This window comes from Belonocnema kinseyi, chromosome 10 (assembly GCF_010883055.1).
Source record: "Belonocnema kinseyi isolate 2016_QV_RU_SX_M_011 chromosome 10, B_treatae_v1, whole genome shotgun sequence".
Classification (NCBI taxonomy): domain Eukaryota; kingdom Metazoa; phylum Arthropoda; class Insecta; order Hymenoptera; family Cynipidae; genus Belonocnema; species Belonocnema kinseyi.
Genome location: NC_046666.1, coordinates 7,221,452 through 7,241,897, shown reverse-complemented (window position 1 = coordinate 7,241,897; position 20,446 = coordinate 7,221,452). Strand labels below are relative to the sequence as shown.

Genomic DNA, 20,446 nt, shown 5'->3' with positions numbered 1-20,446 from the left:
ATTTACATAAATAGCACGAGAATTCTGGATCAATCTGAAAAATCTCTATCCCATTCACACACTACTCCTTTCCCCTGCCGAGTGAGTCACGCCTACCCCGAAGGGAAATGGCTTAATGGTATAATAATAATAATAATAATAATAATAATATTACAGATTTTAAATTTAAAATAACTTCCTTTTTTTTTAAATGAATCCAAAAGTCGTTTCATAGTGTCTAATATCTAAAATAACAGAAAAGAAAAGCAAGTACAATTTTTTTTTATAATTGATGAAAATTGATACTTAAAATGATGGATATTCAACCAAGAAAATTATTTTTCATCGAAACAGTTCAATTGTCATCGAAATAATTGCACTTTCAGCCATGAAAATGAAATTTCTACCAAAAAGATTAACTTTCTACGAAAAAGACGAATTTTGAACAAAATGCATGAATTTTTAACCGAAAAGTTTAATTTTTAACTGATAAAGATAAATTTTCAATCAAAAATAAAATATCTCCATCTTCAGCTTAATAAAATTTATTATCAGTTAAAAATATTAAAATTTTTAATAAAATATTTCTAATTTCAACAAAAAAGATCAATTTTTATTGAGAATTATGAATCTTCAATTAGGAAAATCAATTTTTAAGAATGTAGCTGCATTTTTAACTAAAAAATTACATTTCAAGAGAAAAAAAAATAATTTTCAATTAAACTTTTAATTTATGTTGACACGAAAATATTAATTTTCTACCAAAATAGTTTAATTTTCATCCCATAAATACCATATTTCAAGAAAATAGTTAAAATGTCAACTAAAAAGATGAATTTTCAGCTAAAATTATGAATCTTAAATCAACAAAATCAATTTTTAATAATGTAGTTGCATTTTTAACTAAAAAATTACATTTCAGAGAAAAAAATGAATTTTCAACTAAACTTTTAATTTATGTTGATACGAAAATATTCATTTTCTACTAAAATAGTTTAATTTTCATCCCATAAATAGCATATTTCAAGAAAATAGTTAAAATATCGACTAAAAAGATGAATTTTCAACTAAAATTATGAATCTTAAATCAACAAAATCAATTTTTAATAATGTAGTTGCATTTTTAACTAAAAAATTACATTTCAAGAGAAAAAAAAAGAATTTTCAACTGCACTTTTAATTTATGTTGATACGAAAATATTAATTTTCTACCAAAATAGTTTAATTTTCAATCCATAAATACCATATTTCAAAAAAATAGTTAAAATGTCAACTAAAAAGATGAATTTTCAACTAAAATTATGAAACTTCAGCAAAAATAAAACTTAATTTGTAACACAGTAGCTCAATTTTCAACTAAGTAGATGAATTTTGAACCTAATAGTTTAATTTTAAACTGATAAAGATTCATTTCCAACCAAAAGTAAAATTCAACAAAAAGGATAAATTTTCCTTCAAGATTTTTGATTTTCTACAAAAAAGATGAATTTTCAATTAAAATTATGAATCTTCAATCAGAAAAATCAATTTTTAATCATTTAATTGCATTTTTAACTCAAAAATAACTTTTCAAGCGAAAAAAAAAGAATTTTCAATTAAATTTTATATTTATATTAACACAAAAATAATAATTTTCTACCAAAATAGTTTAATTTTCAACCGATAAATACTATATTTAAAGAAAATAGTTAAAATATCAACTAAAAATATGAATTTTCAACTAAAATTATGAATCTTAAAAAAAAAAATTATTTTTTAACATAGTAGTTCAACTTTTAACTAAGTAGATGAATTTTCAACAAAGTGTTTTAATTTAATATTCTAATTTCAGATTTAAAAAAAAAAGTTAAATTAAACTAAAAAGACGAAGTTTGAACGAAATTCATAAGTTTTCAACTAACGAGTTGAATTTTCAACTAAAAAAGATAAATTTTCCATCAAAAATGGCGTAGTTAAATCTTCAGTTAAAAAAATGAAATTTAAACTAAAAAATAAGAATTTTTTAAGAAAATATTTAAACTTCTAACCAAAGAATTGGATCTCAAATTAGAAAAATCAGTTATTGAACAAGTACTTGAATTTTAAAACGAAAAAATGAATTTTTCTCAAAGAATTTTAACGGTCAACAAAAAAGATAAGTTTTCAACGAAATAATTAAATGTTAAACAAAATGCCTCAATTTTAACCAAGGAGATTAATTTTCAACCAAAATTATGAATCTTAAAGTAAAAGAAACGAATATTTAATTAAATTTTGTATCTATTTTGAACAGAAAATATTAATTGTCTACAAAAATAGTTTAATTTTCAACCCATAAAGACCACATTTCAAGAAAATATTTAAAATATCAATTAAAAAGGTGAATTTTCAACTAAAATTATTAATCTTTAGCAATAAGAAAATAAATTTTTAACATAGTAGTTCAACTTTCAACCAAGTAGTTGAATTTTCAAACAAAAAAAGATTAATTTTCACCGAAAAAATGGTATAATAACCAATTAGTAAATGCATTAAAAACATTTTAAAAAACTAAATAGAATTTTAGTTCATCTCAAGATATTTAAATTAAAATAGAAAATTAATATTATTATAAAATTATAGAATTTCATAGTATCTAATATCTAAAATAACACAAAAGAAAACCAAGAACATTTTTTTTTATAATTGATATTTAAAATTAATTTTGAACAAAATGCATGAATTTTCAACCTAAAAGTTTAATTTTTAACTATTAAAGATAAATTTCCAACCGAAAATAAAATATCTATATCTTCTGTTTAAAAAAATCTCAACTAAAAAAATTAAAATTTTTAACAAAATAGTTCAAATTTTAACAAAAAAGATCAATTTTCCTTCAAGAATTTTTACTTTATACAAAAAAGATGAATTTTCAATTAGGAAAATGAATTTTTAATAATTTAGTTGCATTTTTAACTAAAAAATTAATTCTCAAGACAAAAAAAGGATTTTTCATTAAATTTTATATTGATGTCAATACGAAAATATTAATTTTCTACCAAAATAGTTTGATTTTCAACCCATAAATACCATATTTCCAGAGAATATTTAAAAATTCAATTAAAAAAATAAATTTTCAACTTAAATGATCAATTTTGAGCAACAAAAAAAATTAATTTTTAACATAATAGTTCAACTTTCAACCAAATACTTTCATTTTCAACCAAAAAAGATTAATTTTCAACGATAAGTGTCATAGTTGATATTGCGACCAAAAAATTTTAATTTTGAATCAAAAACAGTTAAATTAAACCAGAAAAGATGAATTTTTAACAAAAATGTAATAGCTGGAACGTCAAACAAAAAAATTTGATCTTAAATAAAAAACAGCTTAATTCAACCCAAAAAGTTGAATTTTTAAGAAAATAATTGAGTCCTCAACAAAAACAGATTAATGTTAAACCAAGCAATTGCATTTTCAATTTGAAAAGAAAATTTCTTCTAAGAAGATTAATTTTCTGCCAGAAAGACGAAGTTTGAACAAAATACATCAGTTTTCAACTTAAAAAGATAAATTTTCAACCAAAAATGGAATGGTCAAATCTTCAGTTCTAAAAGTTGAATAAAAAAAAAAGTTTTAACAAAATGGTTAAACTTCCAACCAAAAAGTTAAATCTCCAATAAGAAAATCAATTATTAACCGAATACTTCAATTTTACACCAAAAAGATGAATTTTCCTCAAAGAATTTTAATTTTCTACAAAAGAAGATGAATTTTCAACAAAATATTAAAATTTTCAATCAAAGAGAAAACTTTTCAACTAAAATTATAAATCTTCAATTTAAAAAAATGAATTTTCAATAATGTGGTTGCATTTTTAACTAAAAAATTACTTGACAAGTAAAAAAAAAACGAATATTTAATTAAATTTTCTATTTATTTTAACCGGAAAATATTAATTGTCTACCAAAATAGTTTAATTTTCAACCCATAAAGACCATATTTCAAGGAAATATTTAAGATTTCAATTAAAAAGGTGAATTTGCAACCAAAAAAGATTAATTTTCACCGAAAAGTGCCACAGTTGATATTCCAAGCTAAAAATATTTTACTTTTAGATAAAAAACAGTTAAAAATTAAACCAAAAACATCTGAAAAAATGTATAATAACCAATCAGTAAAAGCATTGAAAAATATATTTAAAAACTTAATAGAGTTTTTGTTCATCTCCCAAGACTTTTAAATTAAAATAGAAAATTAATATTATTATAAAATTATTTCATTTCATAGTATCTAATATCTAAAATAACATAAAAGAAAAGCATGAACAATTTTTTTTTTATTATTGACGAAAATTGATATTTAAAATGAAGAATCTTCATTCTTCAAACAAGAAAATTAAGTTTTATCAAAACAGTTCAATTTTCATCGAAATAGTTGAATTTTCAGCAAAAAAATGCGAAACCTGAACAAATAATGAGCCAATAGTTGATACTTTAAGCAAATAGTTTTTAATTTTTAAATAAAAAAAAGTTTTTTAGATAAAATTTAATTTAATTTCTTTCTTACCTCAATGCATTAAGTTGCAATGTCTTGACGTTGACATTGTCGATAAGAATCTCGCCAGAGGTGATTTCTGTTAATCTGAAAAGAGAGGACAAAATAGAACTTTTTCCTGCCCCCGTTCTTCCAACGATTCCAATTTTTTCTGCTGGCCTCGTGCTTAACGAAACTCCTTTTAAAGAAGGCACTGAATGTTCCCTGAAAAAAAAAAAATAGAAAATTCTATTAAACTTTGCAGTTTTCAATTTATATATATTTTATTTTTTATTATTTAAACCAACTTGAAATAGTTCAGTTTTTAAGTTTAAGATTAAAACCAAAATACATAATGTGAAACAAACTGAAACAGAACTTAAAATGTTTTTAACTTTTTTTTTCTACAAAAATAGGTGAATAAATCTTTTTAAATAAAAGGTGTGAGTACTTTATTAAATTCAATTTAATACACACTAAAATTCTAACATTTCCAGTCAATAAAACGAATACATTTTTAACAACATAGTTTAATTTTCAACTAAAAAATGAATTTTAAATAAAGAAGATTAATTTTCGACCAAAAAAATACAATTTTCCAGGAAGATACATGAATTTTCAACCAAACGGTTGAATTTTCACTTTAAAAAAGATTATTTTTTAACCAAAAATCGAGTAGTTAAATTTTTAGTTTAAAAAATTAATTTTCAACTAAATAAAGAACAAATGATCAACAAATTAGTAAAGTTCTCAGCCACAACAGATTAATTTAAATCAAAAATTTGCATTTTTATCAAAATAAAAAAATTAAATTTTAACCAAGGGAGATGAAATTTCAAACCAAGAGGACGATTTTTCAACTAGAAAATATCGATTTTCTACCAAATCTGGAACTGTTCGATTTTTGTTTAACAAATTCAAAAAATAAAAAAAAAAAAGAGATAAATTTCCAACTAAAATTATAAATCTTCAACTGGAATAGTTACATTTTCAGTTTAAAAACTTAATTTCGAACATAAAATGTAATACTGGATATTTCTAAAAAAAATTATTTTAAATGAAAAATAGGTGAAGTTAACCACAAAAGACGAATTTTCAACTAAATAGTTGAATTCTCAACCAAAAAGATTAATTTTCAAGCAAACAGTTTCATTTCAACTTTCTAAGAAAAGAGATAAACTTATAAGCAAAAATTTATTACAAAAAAGTTAAATTATTAAAACGAAAGTATGAAATTTCAACCGATAGTTCAATTTTCTACTAAAATAATTAAATTTTTAAACAAAAATGACGAAATTAAAAAAAAACAGTTAAATTTGCTACCAAAAAGGATAGTTTTTAAATAAAATTGTAAAATTTGTATTCAAATAATTCATATTTTTAACCAAAAAGATAACATTTCTACCCAAAGAAATGAATTTTCAAGAAAATAATTGGATTTTTAATCAAGAGAGAAAAAAAAGAAAGAAATCAAGAAATTTTTAATCAACAAAAAAAATTAATTTTCAACCAAATAGTGGAATTTTTAACCAAAAAAAGGAAAAACTTTTAAAAAACAGTTGAATTTATAACCAAAAAAGATAACTTTTTAATAAAATTGTGAAATTTTCATACAACGTATAAAATTTGCAAGCAAAACGTTCCATTTTCAAAAAAAAATATCAAATCGCTACACCCAAATATATGAATTTTCTACAAAATAGTTGCATTTTTAAAACAAAAATATGAATTTTTAACAATATTTCAACAAAACAGTTGAATGTGCAGCCACAAACCAATACATTTTTTATTATAGATTTTAATATTAATTTAAATAATTAAATTTGCAATCAAAGAGTTCACATTTTTAAACAAAAAAATTAAATTTCTATCCCAAGAGATGAATTTTCAACCCCAAAATAACAAAATTTAAAAAAACTGTTAAGTTTCGCACAAAAAATCGATACATTATAATAAAATTGTGGAATATTAGTTAAGATAATTAAATTTGTAACCAGATAGTTGCATTTTTAACCAAAAAAGTTAATTTTCAACCCAAAAGACGAATTCTCAACCAAAAAAGATAACTTTTCAAATAAAATTGTTCCATTTCCTTCAAATAATTTATTTAACCAAATAATTAAATTTTTATTTCGAAAGATGAATTCTCAACGAAAAATAATTAGGTGGACAAAAAAAAAGTTGATTTTTCTTGAGGGTCTTTATTAATTCAGTACGCATTTAAATAAAAAACCGAGAAAAAAGGGAAAAAGGCGAATAGGGGAAAGACTATGAAGTCGGCAATAAATAAGTCAAATTTTTAATAGTTTATATAATAAAGAATAATAGTTTCAATAAAAATTTAAGTTCATGTTTAATAATTTTAAATATTAGGTTATAAAACTAAAAATTCTGCTTAAAAAAACAAAGTAAATTTTCCACTGCACTTTTCGAATTCAGCCTAAATACTTTTAAATCCGGACAGTTTGCGGTGTGGAGGCACCTTCAAATGCAACTGGGGCTTCCACACGGAAAACTAATTTACCGAAATTTTCCACCAATTTTCTAATTTTTTCTTACCGGTATTTGAGAACGACGTTCTTAAATTCAACAACTCCTTGAGTGGGCCAAGCATAGGGTGGATTTTCTCCGCCCGTTGTTTCAATTTGAATATTCTCCAGATACTGATTGATTCTCTCAACTGCAATCATCTCTCTTTCGGTTTCCGTAAATGCATTAACCACCCCAGAAAGCAAACCGGAAATTGACAACATATAAGTTATAGCCAATCCGATTAATCCGGGTTGTGCGATTTCGTACTGGTGTTGTATAACAGCCATGGCGCAAACGCCTCCCAAAAGAGATATGCCTATAAATTGCAATCTCAAGGCCAGCCATTGTCCAGCAGCTGTAGAAGCGAATATCGCTTTTTGACTAGATTCCAAAAAATGCTCGTTTTCGTATTTAAAACGAGAAACTGCTCGAAAAGCTCTGATCGTACTCAGGCCTTGCAAAGTTTCGTTAAAGTGTGCGTAGAGAGGTGAAAGAGCGGAACTTGAGAGTCGTTTTAACTCTCTTGAAGTTAACCTAAAGATATGGGATGTAAATAATAAAATCTTAGAATTAAGTATATAAATTTTCAACGTCATATATTATATATTGAATTATATATAATAATTATATAACATAATTTTTAATTTTTAATAAATCACATTAATTTTCAAGCCCTTAGTCCCAATTTTCAGTGTTCCAGCAAGTGGTTCAATTTCCAATAAAAAAAATTAACGAAGGAGATAAAATTAATTAATTAATTAATTAATTAATTTCAACAAAACAGAAAAATTTTGAATCAAACAGTTGAACTTTTATCCAAGAAAGATGTAATTTCTGATAAAGCAGATGAATTTTAAAGTAAAAAAACAAAGGGAAACAACTCTTAAAAATGCGATCCAGTGGAGGTAGATTACTTCAGATTGCCTAGGATTGCCTTGGATTACATAAAATTTTGGTGGATTACTTCGCCTGAACAAAACCAAATTTTTAGAAAAATGGATTAACTTTTTCTCAATTAGTTCAATATTTAACCAATAACTTGAATTATCAACCAAAAAGATAATTTCCTACCGAAAAATGCGAATTTTCAACCAAATACACGAATTTTTAACAAAATATTTAATTTTTCAAATAAAAAAAATCAATTTTCCACACAAAAATAATTAATAGTTAAATTCTAAATAAAAAACTTGTTTTCAACAAAAAAAGAACATTTTTAACAAATTTGTTACATTTTCAACCAAAAAGATGATTTTTGAAATAAAATTATAAATCTCGAATAAAAAAAAAACATTAACAAAATTCTTAAATTTTCTACAATGTTGATTAATTTTTAACCAAAAGCTATAAATTCTCAACAAAATATGTATTAAATTTTCTACTGAACAGATCAAATTTTAACCAAGATGATTAATTGTTTACCAATAAAGATAACTTTTTAACAAAATACACGCATTTCTAATAAAATAATGGAATTTTAAATTCAAAAAGACAAACTTTAAACCGAACGTAAAATTATAAATTAAAATATAAAATACAATATAAATATATAAATTACAAAAATTAATTCTTAAGCAAAACAAAAAAAGACTTTTAAAAAAATTGTTGAATTTTCAACTAAAATTTAGCTTCTCTAAAGAGAAAATATATTTTTTTAAATTAGTTCAATTTTCCAGCAAGTGGTTCAATTTCCAATAAAAAAAAATTAACGAAGGAGATAAAATTGTCTACCAAAAAAAGACGATCTTCAACAAAACGCATGAATTTTCAACATAGAAATTAATTGTTAACCAAATGGTTGAATTTGCTACCAAATTAATTGCATTTTCAACCAAATAATTACTTTTCACAAGATATTTCAACTTTAAAACAAATAATAGAATTTTCATCCAAAAACATGAATTTGCTAACGAAAAAGACGAAAAAGACGAATTACTTTTCAAAAGATTTTTCAACTTTAAAACAAGTAATAGAATTTTCATCAAAAAACGTGAATTTGCTTACAAAAAAGACGAATCTTCAACAAAATTGATGAATTTTCTAATAAAAAAGAGGGGAAAATAATCAAATTTTCAACTAAAAAAGATCAATTGACACTAAAAAAAAGGGAATAGTTAAGATTTCCAGTTGAAAAAATTGATATTCTACCAACAAAAACAAAAAACAATTTTCTACAAAATAGTTAAATTTATCACGAAAATAGTTCAATTTTCATCCAAAAATATTAATCTTTTACCAAAAAAAGACAAATTTTTTTCAACAAAACACATTAATTATCAAGAATATATTGAAATTTTCAACTAAAATAGATAAATTCACAATCTAAGATGGAATAGTTAAAATTTTCAATCAATAATTAATTAAGTTGTGTTTGCAACCCAAAAGACAAGTTTACGATAAAAAATGGAACTTAACATTTTCAGTTAATAACATCAATTTTCTAACAAAAACACAATTTTGTACAAAAGTAAAAAATTTTCTATTAAATAGTTAAATTTTCAACTAAAGAAATTAATTTCTAATTAAATAATTAAATTTTCTACCAAAAACATGAAATTTCAATCCAGAAGATTGATTTGCGGCTGAAAAATAAAAATCTTCAAGAAAATACATGAGTTTTAAAAAAAGGGGGAAAAATTCAACAAAATAGTTCAATTCCCAATTAAAGTGATGAATTGTCAACTAAAATAGCTGAATTTTCAATTAAAAAAGATTAATTTATAATTTAAAAAATAGAATAGTTAACATTTTAAGTTCAAAAAATTAATTTTCGACAAAAAATGAAAAATTTTCTACAAAATAATTAAATTTTCAAACAAAGAAATTAATTTTTAACCAGATTGTTGTGTTTTCAACCCAAAAGATCAATTTTCTACGAAAAAATACAAATTTTCAACAAAATATATTCATTTGCAAATAAAAAAGATTAGTTAGCATTAAAAAATTAAATAGTTTACACTTTCGGTTTAAAAAATTAATTTTCTAACAAAAAATTTTCTACAAAATAGTAAATTTTTTAATTTTGAACCAAATATATAAGTTTCTAAACCAAAAGATTAATTCTATACCAAAAAATACTAATTTTTAATAACAAAATATAGGACTCCAATGAAATAGTTAAACGTTTAGTTAAAAAAATTAATTTCTAAACAAATAAAATACAAATTCTTAACAATATAGTTAAATTTTGTACAAAGTAGAATAATTTTTCACCAAATAGTTAATCTTCGAACCAGAAACATGAATTTTCAAACAAGAAAATTATTCTTCTATCGAAAAAGACGATTTTTCAAGAAAATACCTAAATTTTCAACTAAAAAAAAATGTGTAATGAAATAGTTAAATTTTCAGTCAAGAAAATTAATTTAAAAGTAAATTTGCAAGGTTATTAGTGGATAACGCCGGATTAAGAGGATTAAAAGTGGATTACCAGTTCAGATAACCGGGCGGTCCAGCGCACTATCATAGTTGTTTCCGCCTCAATAAACTTATAATTGAACAAACCGAAAATGCCAGTAAAATAATTTTATGTGTGAAAGCCCCTGTCTGAAGAAGAGGTGCTTTCACACAGAAAAGTTGTTTACCAAAATTTTGCGACCACCCTTCCAAAACATAAAAATAAATGAAAATTCAATTCTTCTTACCTATAATGGTTTTGAATCCAGTGATAAACTGGAACAAGCGGCGCTAAAATTAAAAATATCCACGGCAATCCATAAAGCGTGACAACAACAATTCCCAATAATGCAAAAAATTGTGCAAAGAGAATATTGGAAACAAAAGGAAGTGAATCATCCACTGTATACGTATCAGAAGAAAATCTGTTTATTATCCTGCCGAGTGGTTGAATATCAAAAAAGGTAGACTTCGCCTGCAAAAATGATAAAAAAATCCTGAGTTACCCAATTTTCTCAATCCTCCCCTTTAAAATCTTAAGCTTTCAAAAATAAATATCTTACATTTTTAACAAAATAGTGGAATTGTAAACCAAAAAAGATTTTCTACCAAAATAGATGAATTTTCAATCCATATGGAAGAATTTTTAAGAAGCCAGCTGAATTTTCAACAAACTTGTTCATTTTCAAACAAGAAAAATGATTTTTCAAGAACATACATGAATTTGCTACCAATAATTGAATTTTCAACGAATAAAGCATAAATTTTCAACCAAAAATGGAATAGTTAAATTTTCAAAAAATTAGATGAATTTTTAATATTGATAGTTCGACTTTCAACCAAGCAGATGAATTTCCAATTCATAAAATTAATTTTCTACCAAAAAAGGCAAATTAAAAATAAATGGTTGAATTTGGAATCCAAAAGGACGAATTATCTAAAACACTGTTGAATTTTGAAACCAAAAATATTTTGTTTTCACCCAATTGTTTAATTACCAAATAAATAGAATACACTTTAACCAAGTAGTTAAAAATTCTACTAAAAATGTTTCAATTTCTCATCAAATATATGAATTTTCACCAAAAAAAACCCTTTTCAAACAAAATGTTGAATTTTCCAGCTGAATGGGCAAATTTTCTAAAAAAAATAGTTGAATTTTCAACTCAAAAATAAGATTTTTCAACAAACAAGTTAATTCACAACTTAATAGATGAAATTTTCAACTAAAATTATTAATCATTAATAACAACAAAATAATTTTTTACAAAGTAGTAAAATTTTAACTATGTAGTTGATTTTTCAATCAAAAAAGACAATTTTTCAAATAAATTGTTGAATTTTGAAGACAAAAAGATGAATTGTCTGCAAAAGCGGTTCAAGTTTCAACTGAAATGATAAATCTTCAACAAAAAAGATGAATTTTCCACCAAGAAGATCATTTTTCTACCAAAAAGATGAAATTTCAACGAAAATTTTGAATTTAGAATCCAAAAAGATAAATTATCTACAAAATTGTTAAATTTTTAGCCAGAATAGGTTAATTTCCAACCAAACAGTTGCGTTTTTAGCCAAAAAGGATAAAATTTCCATCAGGAAGATCAATTTTCTATGAAAAAGACGAATTTTCAACCAAATATTTCACTTTTCCATCAAAAAGATGCATTTTTTACAAAGAGAATGAATGTTTAACCAAAAAAAAAAAGACGAAGTATCAAAAAAGAAGTTAATTTTCTAACAAATTGCTGAATTTTTAGTCAAAAAGAGAAATATTTAAAAAATCATTAGTTAACTTATATTCACAGATATTCAACTAAAAATTCTTTTTTAATAAAAAAATCTTCGTTTTTAAACATTCCTAAATTTTAATTGTTTGGGTCATTAAAACTGAATTCAAAAAATTTTTTAAACTAAAATGTAGGTTTAAAAATTTTTAATCTAAAATGTAAAATTTTTAACATCAAAGATTTTCGAATTACGCATTCTAAAGTGAATGATATCATAATTGAAAAAGATCACAATTTAACTAAGTATTGAAAAAAATGGTTGAAATCAAAGAAAATTGAACGGATTTAATTTTCTAAAAATTTGTAAAATTCTCGGAAAAAAATTAATTCGTCATTTCCCGGTTTATTATTTTAAATTTCTTTTAAAACTAAAAATATTTTATAAAGTTTTCATGAGGCGTTTAGATTTGTTTGATACCAATTAAAACAGTTTGATTTAAAATCTAAAATATTAACAAAATCATTAGTTAATTTATATTCACAGATGTTGAACTAAAAATGCTTTTTTTAAATCAAAAATTTTCGAATTTAAACGCTCTTAATTTTAATTATTTAGGTATTTAAAACTGCATTTTAAAATTCTTTAACCTAAAATGTACGTTTCAAAATTAAAAATCTAAAATGAAACATTTTTAAAGTGAAAGATTTTCGTATTACGCATTTTAAAGTTAATTATATCATAATTGGAAAAGATCACAATTTAACTAATTATTGAAAAAATGGTTGAAATCAAAGAACATCAGACAGATTTTATTTTTCTAAACATTAGTAAAATTCACGGTCAAAAAATAAATCCACTGTCATTTCCCGGTTTATTATTTTGAAGTTCCTTTAAGATTGAAAAGTGTTTATAAAGTTTCAATGGGGTGTTTGCATTTGTTTACCTCCAATTAAAACAGTTTGATTTAAAACCTAAAATCTTTAAAAAAAGTATTAGTTAATTTATATTCACATCATATTAATTCATTATATTCATTCATATTCAACTAAAAATGCTATTTTTTTGTCATACATCTTTGATTTTAAACGCTCCTAAATTTTAATGGTTTAAGTCTTTAAACCTGCAATTTTAAATTCTTTAAATAAAAAAGGACATTTAAAAACTACAAATCTAAAACAGAAAATGTTTAAAATAAAAAAAATAGTTGATATCATAGAAAATCGGACAGATTTTATTTTTCTACAAATTTGTAAATTTTCTGGACCAAAAATAAATTCACTGTCAATTCCCGGTTTATAATTTTGAAATTCTTTTAAAATTGAAAATAGTTTATAAAGTTTCAATCCGGCGTTTGCATTTTTTGACCTCTAATTAAAACAGTTTATATTAAAATCTAAAATATAAGCTTAAAAATAAATAGAAAATTTGTACAGTATTCTAAACTAAATGATATAATAATTAAAAAAGATAATGATTTAACTATTCATTTAAAAAATGATTAAAAACAATCGGGCGTTTGCATTTGTTTAATACCAATTAAAACAGTTTAAATTAAAATCTAAAATATTTAAAAAATCATTAGTTAATTTATATTCAGAGATGTTCAACTAAAAATGCCCTTTTATCAAAAATCTTTGATTTTCAACGTTCCTTAATTTTAATTATTTAAGTAATTAAAACTACATTTTAAAATTCATTAAATTAAAATATACGATTTAAAATTTAAAAAATAAAATGGAAAATGTTAACAGTCGGAGATTTTGAAATAACGCATTCTAAAGTGAATGATATCATTGAAAAAGATCACAATTTAACTAATTATTGAAAAAATGGTTGAAACCAAAGAAAATAGGACAGATTTTTTTTTTAATTTGTAAAATTTCCGTTGAAAAAATAAATTCACTCTCATTTCCCGATCAAATAAAATTCCCGGTCATAATATTTTATAAACAGCCTTTTGCTCACCTTAATAACAATCTTCAGCAAATACTTCTGCATAAAAATCGCGGCTTGTAGGCCGCCATAGGCGAACAAAAAGGCCCTAATCAGTGTAAAAAACGTATTCAAAACCGCCAAAATGGCATAAACCGTTAAATAATATTTAACCTCCTGCGTTCCATTTCCATCAGCCAAAAACTGCAATCCTGCATGTTTCGTCGAATTGGTAGAACTCGTCTCATTCGACTGAGTGACCCAAAAAGATAGCCACAGATCTGTTATATTCCTTGAGCTCTGCATCAGGAACAGAGACAATAAAATCGCGACGACTAGATAATTTCCCACAGCTTTAAAGTAAGCAGTGTAAACACTAAATCGCAGAGTTCCTTTTTCAAGAGCCTCATCCTCTAGAAGAGAATCCCTATCTCCATCATCTGGTTCTTTCAAATCTTTGACAATTTCCTTCTTGGCAGCAACCCCCAATTCGGATTCTATGGAATCAGTTGTTAAAAGATACTCCTCTAAATCTGAGAGTATCACAGTCGGTTTTCCCTGCTTCACAATTTTTCCTCGCGATATCTCCAAGACCAGGTCGGCATGGATCAAATATTGAGTTTGATGGGTGCAGATGATTCTCGTTTTGTTTTTCAGAAGACCGAGGACAACGTTGTTGAAAATATTTTTGGCAACTCGCACATCTAGAGTTGCTAAAATGTCGTCGAGGAGATAAATATCTTTGTCGGCGTAAACTGCACGAGCGAGAGTAATTCTGGTTTTTTGACCACCACTCAGAGTCATGCCGGCTTCACTGACTCCGGTCAAGTCTTTCTTGGGGAAGGAGTTCAGATCGTCAGTTAAGTCGCAGGCTTTTATCACGGATTTGTATTTGTTGTGATCATAAGGCTTGCCGAATAGAATATTTTCACGAATTGATCCACGCTGAATCCATGGATTTTGCCTTACGAAGCCGAAACCCGAATCTAAACTGCTTACAGCAACTAGACCTTCACCTTTCGTTATTTCGGCCAAAATTCCATCCAAAAGTAGGGATTTTCCACTTCCAACTCTTCCCATTACTCCTATTAACTGGCCCTAAAAATTGAACAGGAGTCGGAATTATTAACAACTACATGGCGACATTTTCGATTATTATTTTTAAACTATTGTTATCGGAAAATCCGGGACAATTTCAAACTTCCGGTACTTTCTCGGTCAAGTTTTTCCATTTTCTTGGACAACCAAAAGTAACATTTTCATATTTGCGGCAAAACGCAAACATTGTTTTATTTTCATTCATAACGTTCATTCTATATAAACCTTTAATACAAGAGAGCAAAACATTACAAAATAAATTAATTTTGAAAAATTACTTCAATTTTTCAGTAAAAAATACAAATTTTTTACTAAAAATAGAACAGTTAAACTTTCAGATGAGAAAATTAATTGTCAACTAAAACGAACCGGATTTTAAACAAAATAGTTCAATTTTCAATCAAAGTGATTAATTTTCAACAACAAAATATGAATCTTTAACTGAAATATTTCAATTTGACATAAAAAAAGATTAATTTTCAAATAAAATAATGAATATTTAACTGGAACATTTGAATTTTCAACCAAAAAGCTAGATTTTAAATAAAAAGCTGAATTTTTAAACAAGAAGATTAATTTTCAAATAAAAAGATCAATTTTCTATCAGAAAATACAAAACTTAAACAAAATACCAAATAGTGGATATTTTAACCAAAAAAAATTCTAATTTTTAACTCAAATAAAACGGATTTTAAACAAAATAGTTTAATTTTCAATCAAATTAATCAATCTTCAACAACAAAATATGAATCTTTAACTGGAATAGTTTAATTTTAAACCAAATCGATGAATTTAAAAAAAAAGATGATTTTTTTACCAACAAATACACAGTTTAATCAAAATACCAAATATTTGAATATTGAATTTAAAAAATTATCATTTTTAACAGAAAAGAAATGGATTTTAAACAAAATAGTTTAATTTTCAATCAAATTAATCAATCTTCAACAACAAAATATGAATCTTTAACTGGAATAGTTTAATTTTAGACCAAATCGATGAATTTAAAAAAAAAGATGATTTTTTACCAACAAATACACAGTTTGATCAAAATACCAAATATTTGAATATTGAATTTAAAAAATTATCATTTTTAACAGAAAAGAAATAGATTTTAAACAAAATAGTTCAATTTTCAATCGAAGTGATGAATTTTCAACAACTAAATATGAATCTTTAACTGGAATATTTCAATTTGACACAAAAAAGATTAATTTTCAAATAAAATAATGAATACTTAACTGGAACATTTGAATTTTCAACCAAAAAGCTAAATTTTTAAATAAGAAGCTGAATTTTTAAACAAGAAGATTAATTTTCCAATAGAAAGATCAATTTTCTATCAGAAAATACAAAACTTAAACAAAATACCAAATAGTGGATATTTTAACCAAAAAAAATTCTAATTTTTAACTCAAATAAAACGGATTTTAAACAAAATAGTTTAATTTTCAATCAAATTAATGAATCTTCAACAACAAAATATGAATCTTAAACTGGAATAGTTTAATTTTAAACCAAATCGATAAATTAAAAAAAAAAGATGATTTTTTTACCAACAAATACACAGTTTGGTCAAAATACCAAATATTTGAATGTTGAATTTAAAAAACTATCATTTTTAACAGAAAAGAAATGTATTTTAAACAAAATAGTTCAATTTTCAATCGAAGTGATGAATTTTCAACAACAAAATATGAATCTTTAACTGGAATATTTCAATTTGACACAAAAAAGATTAATTTTCAAATAAAATAATGAATATTTAACTGGAACATTTGAATTTTCAACCAAAAAGCTAGATTTTAAATAAAAAGCTGAATTTTTAAACAAGAAGATTAATTTTCAAATAAAAAGATCAATTTTCTACCAAAAAAAATACAAAATTTTAAACAGGAAGTTTAATTTTCAAACAAAGAAACGATCAATTTTCTATAAAAAAGTACAAAAATTTAACAAAATACCAAATAGTTGAATTTTTAAGAAAAAAAAAATAGAATGGTCAACTAAAATAAAACGAGTTTAAAAAAAAATAGTTTAATTTTCAAACAAAGTGATGAATTTTCAATTAAAATCATCAATCTTCGACTTAAATAGTTAAGTTTTAAACAAAGAAGATGAATTTTCGAATGAAATGATGAACTTTTAACTTAGAACATTTGAATTTTCAACCAATAAGCTGACTTTTTAAACGAAAGATCAATTTTTAAATAAGAAGATCAACTTTCTACCAAATAAATGCAACACTTTAACAAAATACCAAATAGTTGAATTTTTCACGAAAAAAAATATAATTTTTAACTAAAATAAAACGGATTTTAAACAAAATAGTTGAATTTTCAACCAAAGCGATGAATTTTCCAATAAAATCATAAATCTTCAACTTGAATAGTGAAATTTTAAACCAAAAAGATTAATGGAAAAAAAAGATTAATTTTCTACAAAAAAAAGAAACGGGTTTTAAACAAAATAGTTTAATTTTTAACCAAAGTGGTGAATTTTTAATAAAATCCTGAATCTTCACCTGGAATAATTAAATTTTCAACCAAAAAGATGAATTTAAAAAAAGGATTAATTTTCTACCAAAAAATACAAAGTTTTAAGAAAAAAAAACCAATTAGTTGAATTTTTAACTAAAAAAATTATTATTTTCAACTAAAATAAAACTGATTTTAAACCAAATTGAATAATTTTCAACCAAAGTGATGAATTGTCAATTAAAATCATAAATCTTCAACTTGTGTAGTTCAATTTTAAACCAAAAAGATGAATTTTAAATTAAATAATGAATGTTTAACTGAAACATTTGATTTTTCAACCAAAAAGATCAATTTAAAAAAAAAGATTAATTTTCTACTGAATTTTGAATTTTGACTTTAAAAAATTATAATTTTCAACCACAAAAAAACGGATTTTTTAGAAAATAGTTCGATTTTCAAGCAAAGTGATAAATTTTTAAATAAAATTATAATTCTTCAACTGGAATAGTTAAATTTAAAACCAAAAAGATGAATTTTCAAATAAAATAATTATTATTTAACTGAAACGTTTGAATTTTCAACTAATAGATAAATTTAACAAAAAACATTCATTTTCAAAAAAATAAAGATGAATTTTCTACCAAAAAATAAAATTTTTTAACAAAATACCAAATAGTTGAATAATAAACTAAAAAACTTATAATTCTCAACAAAAATGAAACGGAAATAGTTTAATTTTAAACCAAAAAGATGAATTTTCAACAACAAAATATGAATATTGAACTGAAACTTTTGAATTTTCAACCAACAAGCTGAACTTTTAAACAAGAAGATTAATTTTCTAATAAAAAGATCAATTTTCTACCAAAAAATACAAAACTTTTAAAAAAATACCAAATATTGGATTTTTTAACTAAAAAATTATAATTTTCAACTAAAATAAGAAGGATTTTAAACAAAATAGTTTAATTTTCAACCATAGTGATGAATTTTCAAATAAAATAATGAACCTTTAACTGGAATAGTTAAATTTTAAACCAAAAAGATGAATTTCAAAATAAAATGATGAATATTTAACGGAAAAATTAAAATTTTCAACCTACAAGCTGGATATTTATACAAGAAGATTTATTTTGAAATAAGAAGTTTAATTTTCTTTCAAAAAATACAATTTTCCTACAAGATACATGAATTTTTAACAAAATAGTTGAATTTTTAATTAAAGAAGACAAATTTTCAACGAAATAGTTGATTTTCCAACTAGAAAAAAAATTTTTAACTGAAAATGGAATAGCAAAATTTTTATTTAAACAAATTTTAACTAAAACAATGAAACTTCATTTAGAATACTTGAATTTTCAAACAAAAAAATTAATTTGTACTAATAAGATAAATTGTCGAAAATAATTTCCGCGCGCGTTTTTATTTTTTATTTGTAAGAAAGAAGGTTTTAAATAATTTATCAAAAACAAAAAAGTAAATATAATGAAAAAAAAAAATGTTTTCACCTTTTCTGCAACAATTTCCAGATTACGTAAACTGAAGACTTGACTCTTTTCATCCTCAAATTTAACAACTCTTCCCTTTGCCTCGACCGGCGATAAATCTCGCGACGTAGATGGAGAAATTTGTTTTTTGAATTCACCTGTTGTACTAAACGTCGTATTTTTTAATAAAATATCGACTCCCACAGGTGGATCGGAATAATAACTCAATACATCCAACTCTGGTAACTGTGAAATGTAAAGGAGAATATTTAAAAATCTGACTGTAAAATATAAATTGAAAATTGAGTTGATGAGACCTAAATTCTTACATCTAGGAGCCTCTGAATTCTTTTTATGGATACCCAGGATTCCGTGAGGCCAATGAAAACCCAGGGAAAACTATTTAAAGGGACGATCAACATATTCAACAATGCCATTGTTGTGAAAACTGTTTTCGCGTCCAACTCATGACCAAGTGATGCGTACGCAATGAATGTAAAAACTGAAATAAAAACTCGAGTCGCTGCCCAAAAGTAAACACACAAAGCGTCTAAATATTTTCTTCCGGAAAGGTATTTCACCTCCTTTTCTCGCAATTCTAGAAGAAAAATAAAATAAAAAATAAGTACAAATAGAGAGAGGAATGAAAAATTTTTTTAAGAATCCATATCGTAAATATAAATATAAATAAAAGCCCTGATGGTTGTTATTTAGAGAGAAGAATAAATATTTAAGGAATTTTTAATGAAACTGATTTATCCTCATCGAGGATTTGATGACCACTCGACTTCTGAATGTCAATCGAAATTATAAATTTCAAAAATTTCAGAAAGATTTAAAAGTTTCCAGAAACAATTAACAAATTCTGAAATATGTCAAAGATTTAAGAAGTTTTTTAAGGTTTCTAACACTTCAAAACATTTCAAAATATTCCAAAGATTTCAGATTTCCAAAATTCTAATTATTTCAGAATTTGTAAGTAGGTTTCAGAAATTTCAGAACACAAAGAGCTTAACAATTCCAAAATACTTTAAAAAGATTTTGAATATTTTACAAAGACTTAAAAGGTTTCGAAGATATTTAAATGATTTTAAAGATGTTATTGTTTTCTAAATGTCTTCATCAACTTTTTAAAGACATGAAAGATTTTGCAAAGATTTAAAAGGTTTGAAAGATTTCAAAAATGTTTTAAAAATTGTAAACGTATTATAAAAGATCTCACAAAGATTTTAAAGATTTTAAAGAGTTTCAAAATATTTGAGAAGATTTCAAAGATTTCAGAAAGATTTTCAAGATTTCAAAAGATTTCAAAATATTTC

General features: G+C 23.7%; 1 protein-coding gene across 3 annotated transcripts in view; it reads right to left on the bottom strand.

The window, feature by feature from the left end:
- The window catches only part of LOC117181397 (multidrug resistance-associated protein 7), a 145,310-nt gene that overhangs the window by 92,327 nt on the left and 32,537 nt on the right, over positions 1-20,446 (bottom strand). For all 3 annotated transcript variants that reach the window (XR_004468114.1, XM_033374009.1, XM_033374010.1), the window contains 6 exons: positions 19,457-19,725; positions 19,149-19,373; positions 14,096-15,160; positions 10,651-10,877; positions 7,034-7,540; positions 4,508-4,699 (listed from right to left, as the gene is read on the bottom strand). Coding sequence is in view for 2 of the 3 variants with exons in the window: in XM_033374009.1 (XP_033229900.1) it covers positions 4,508-4,699; positions 7,034-7,540; positions 10,651-10,877; positions 14,096-15,160; positions 19,149-19,373; positions 19,457-19,725 (2,485 nt within the window). In the remaining variant the exon portion in view is untranslated. The remainder of the gene's footprint in view (positions 1-4,507; positions 4,700-7,033; positions 7,541-10,650; positions 10,878-14,095; positions 15,161-19,148; positions 19,374-19,456; positions 19,726-20,446) is intronic.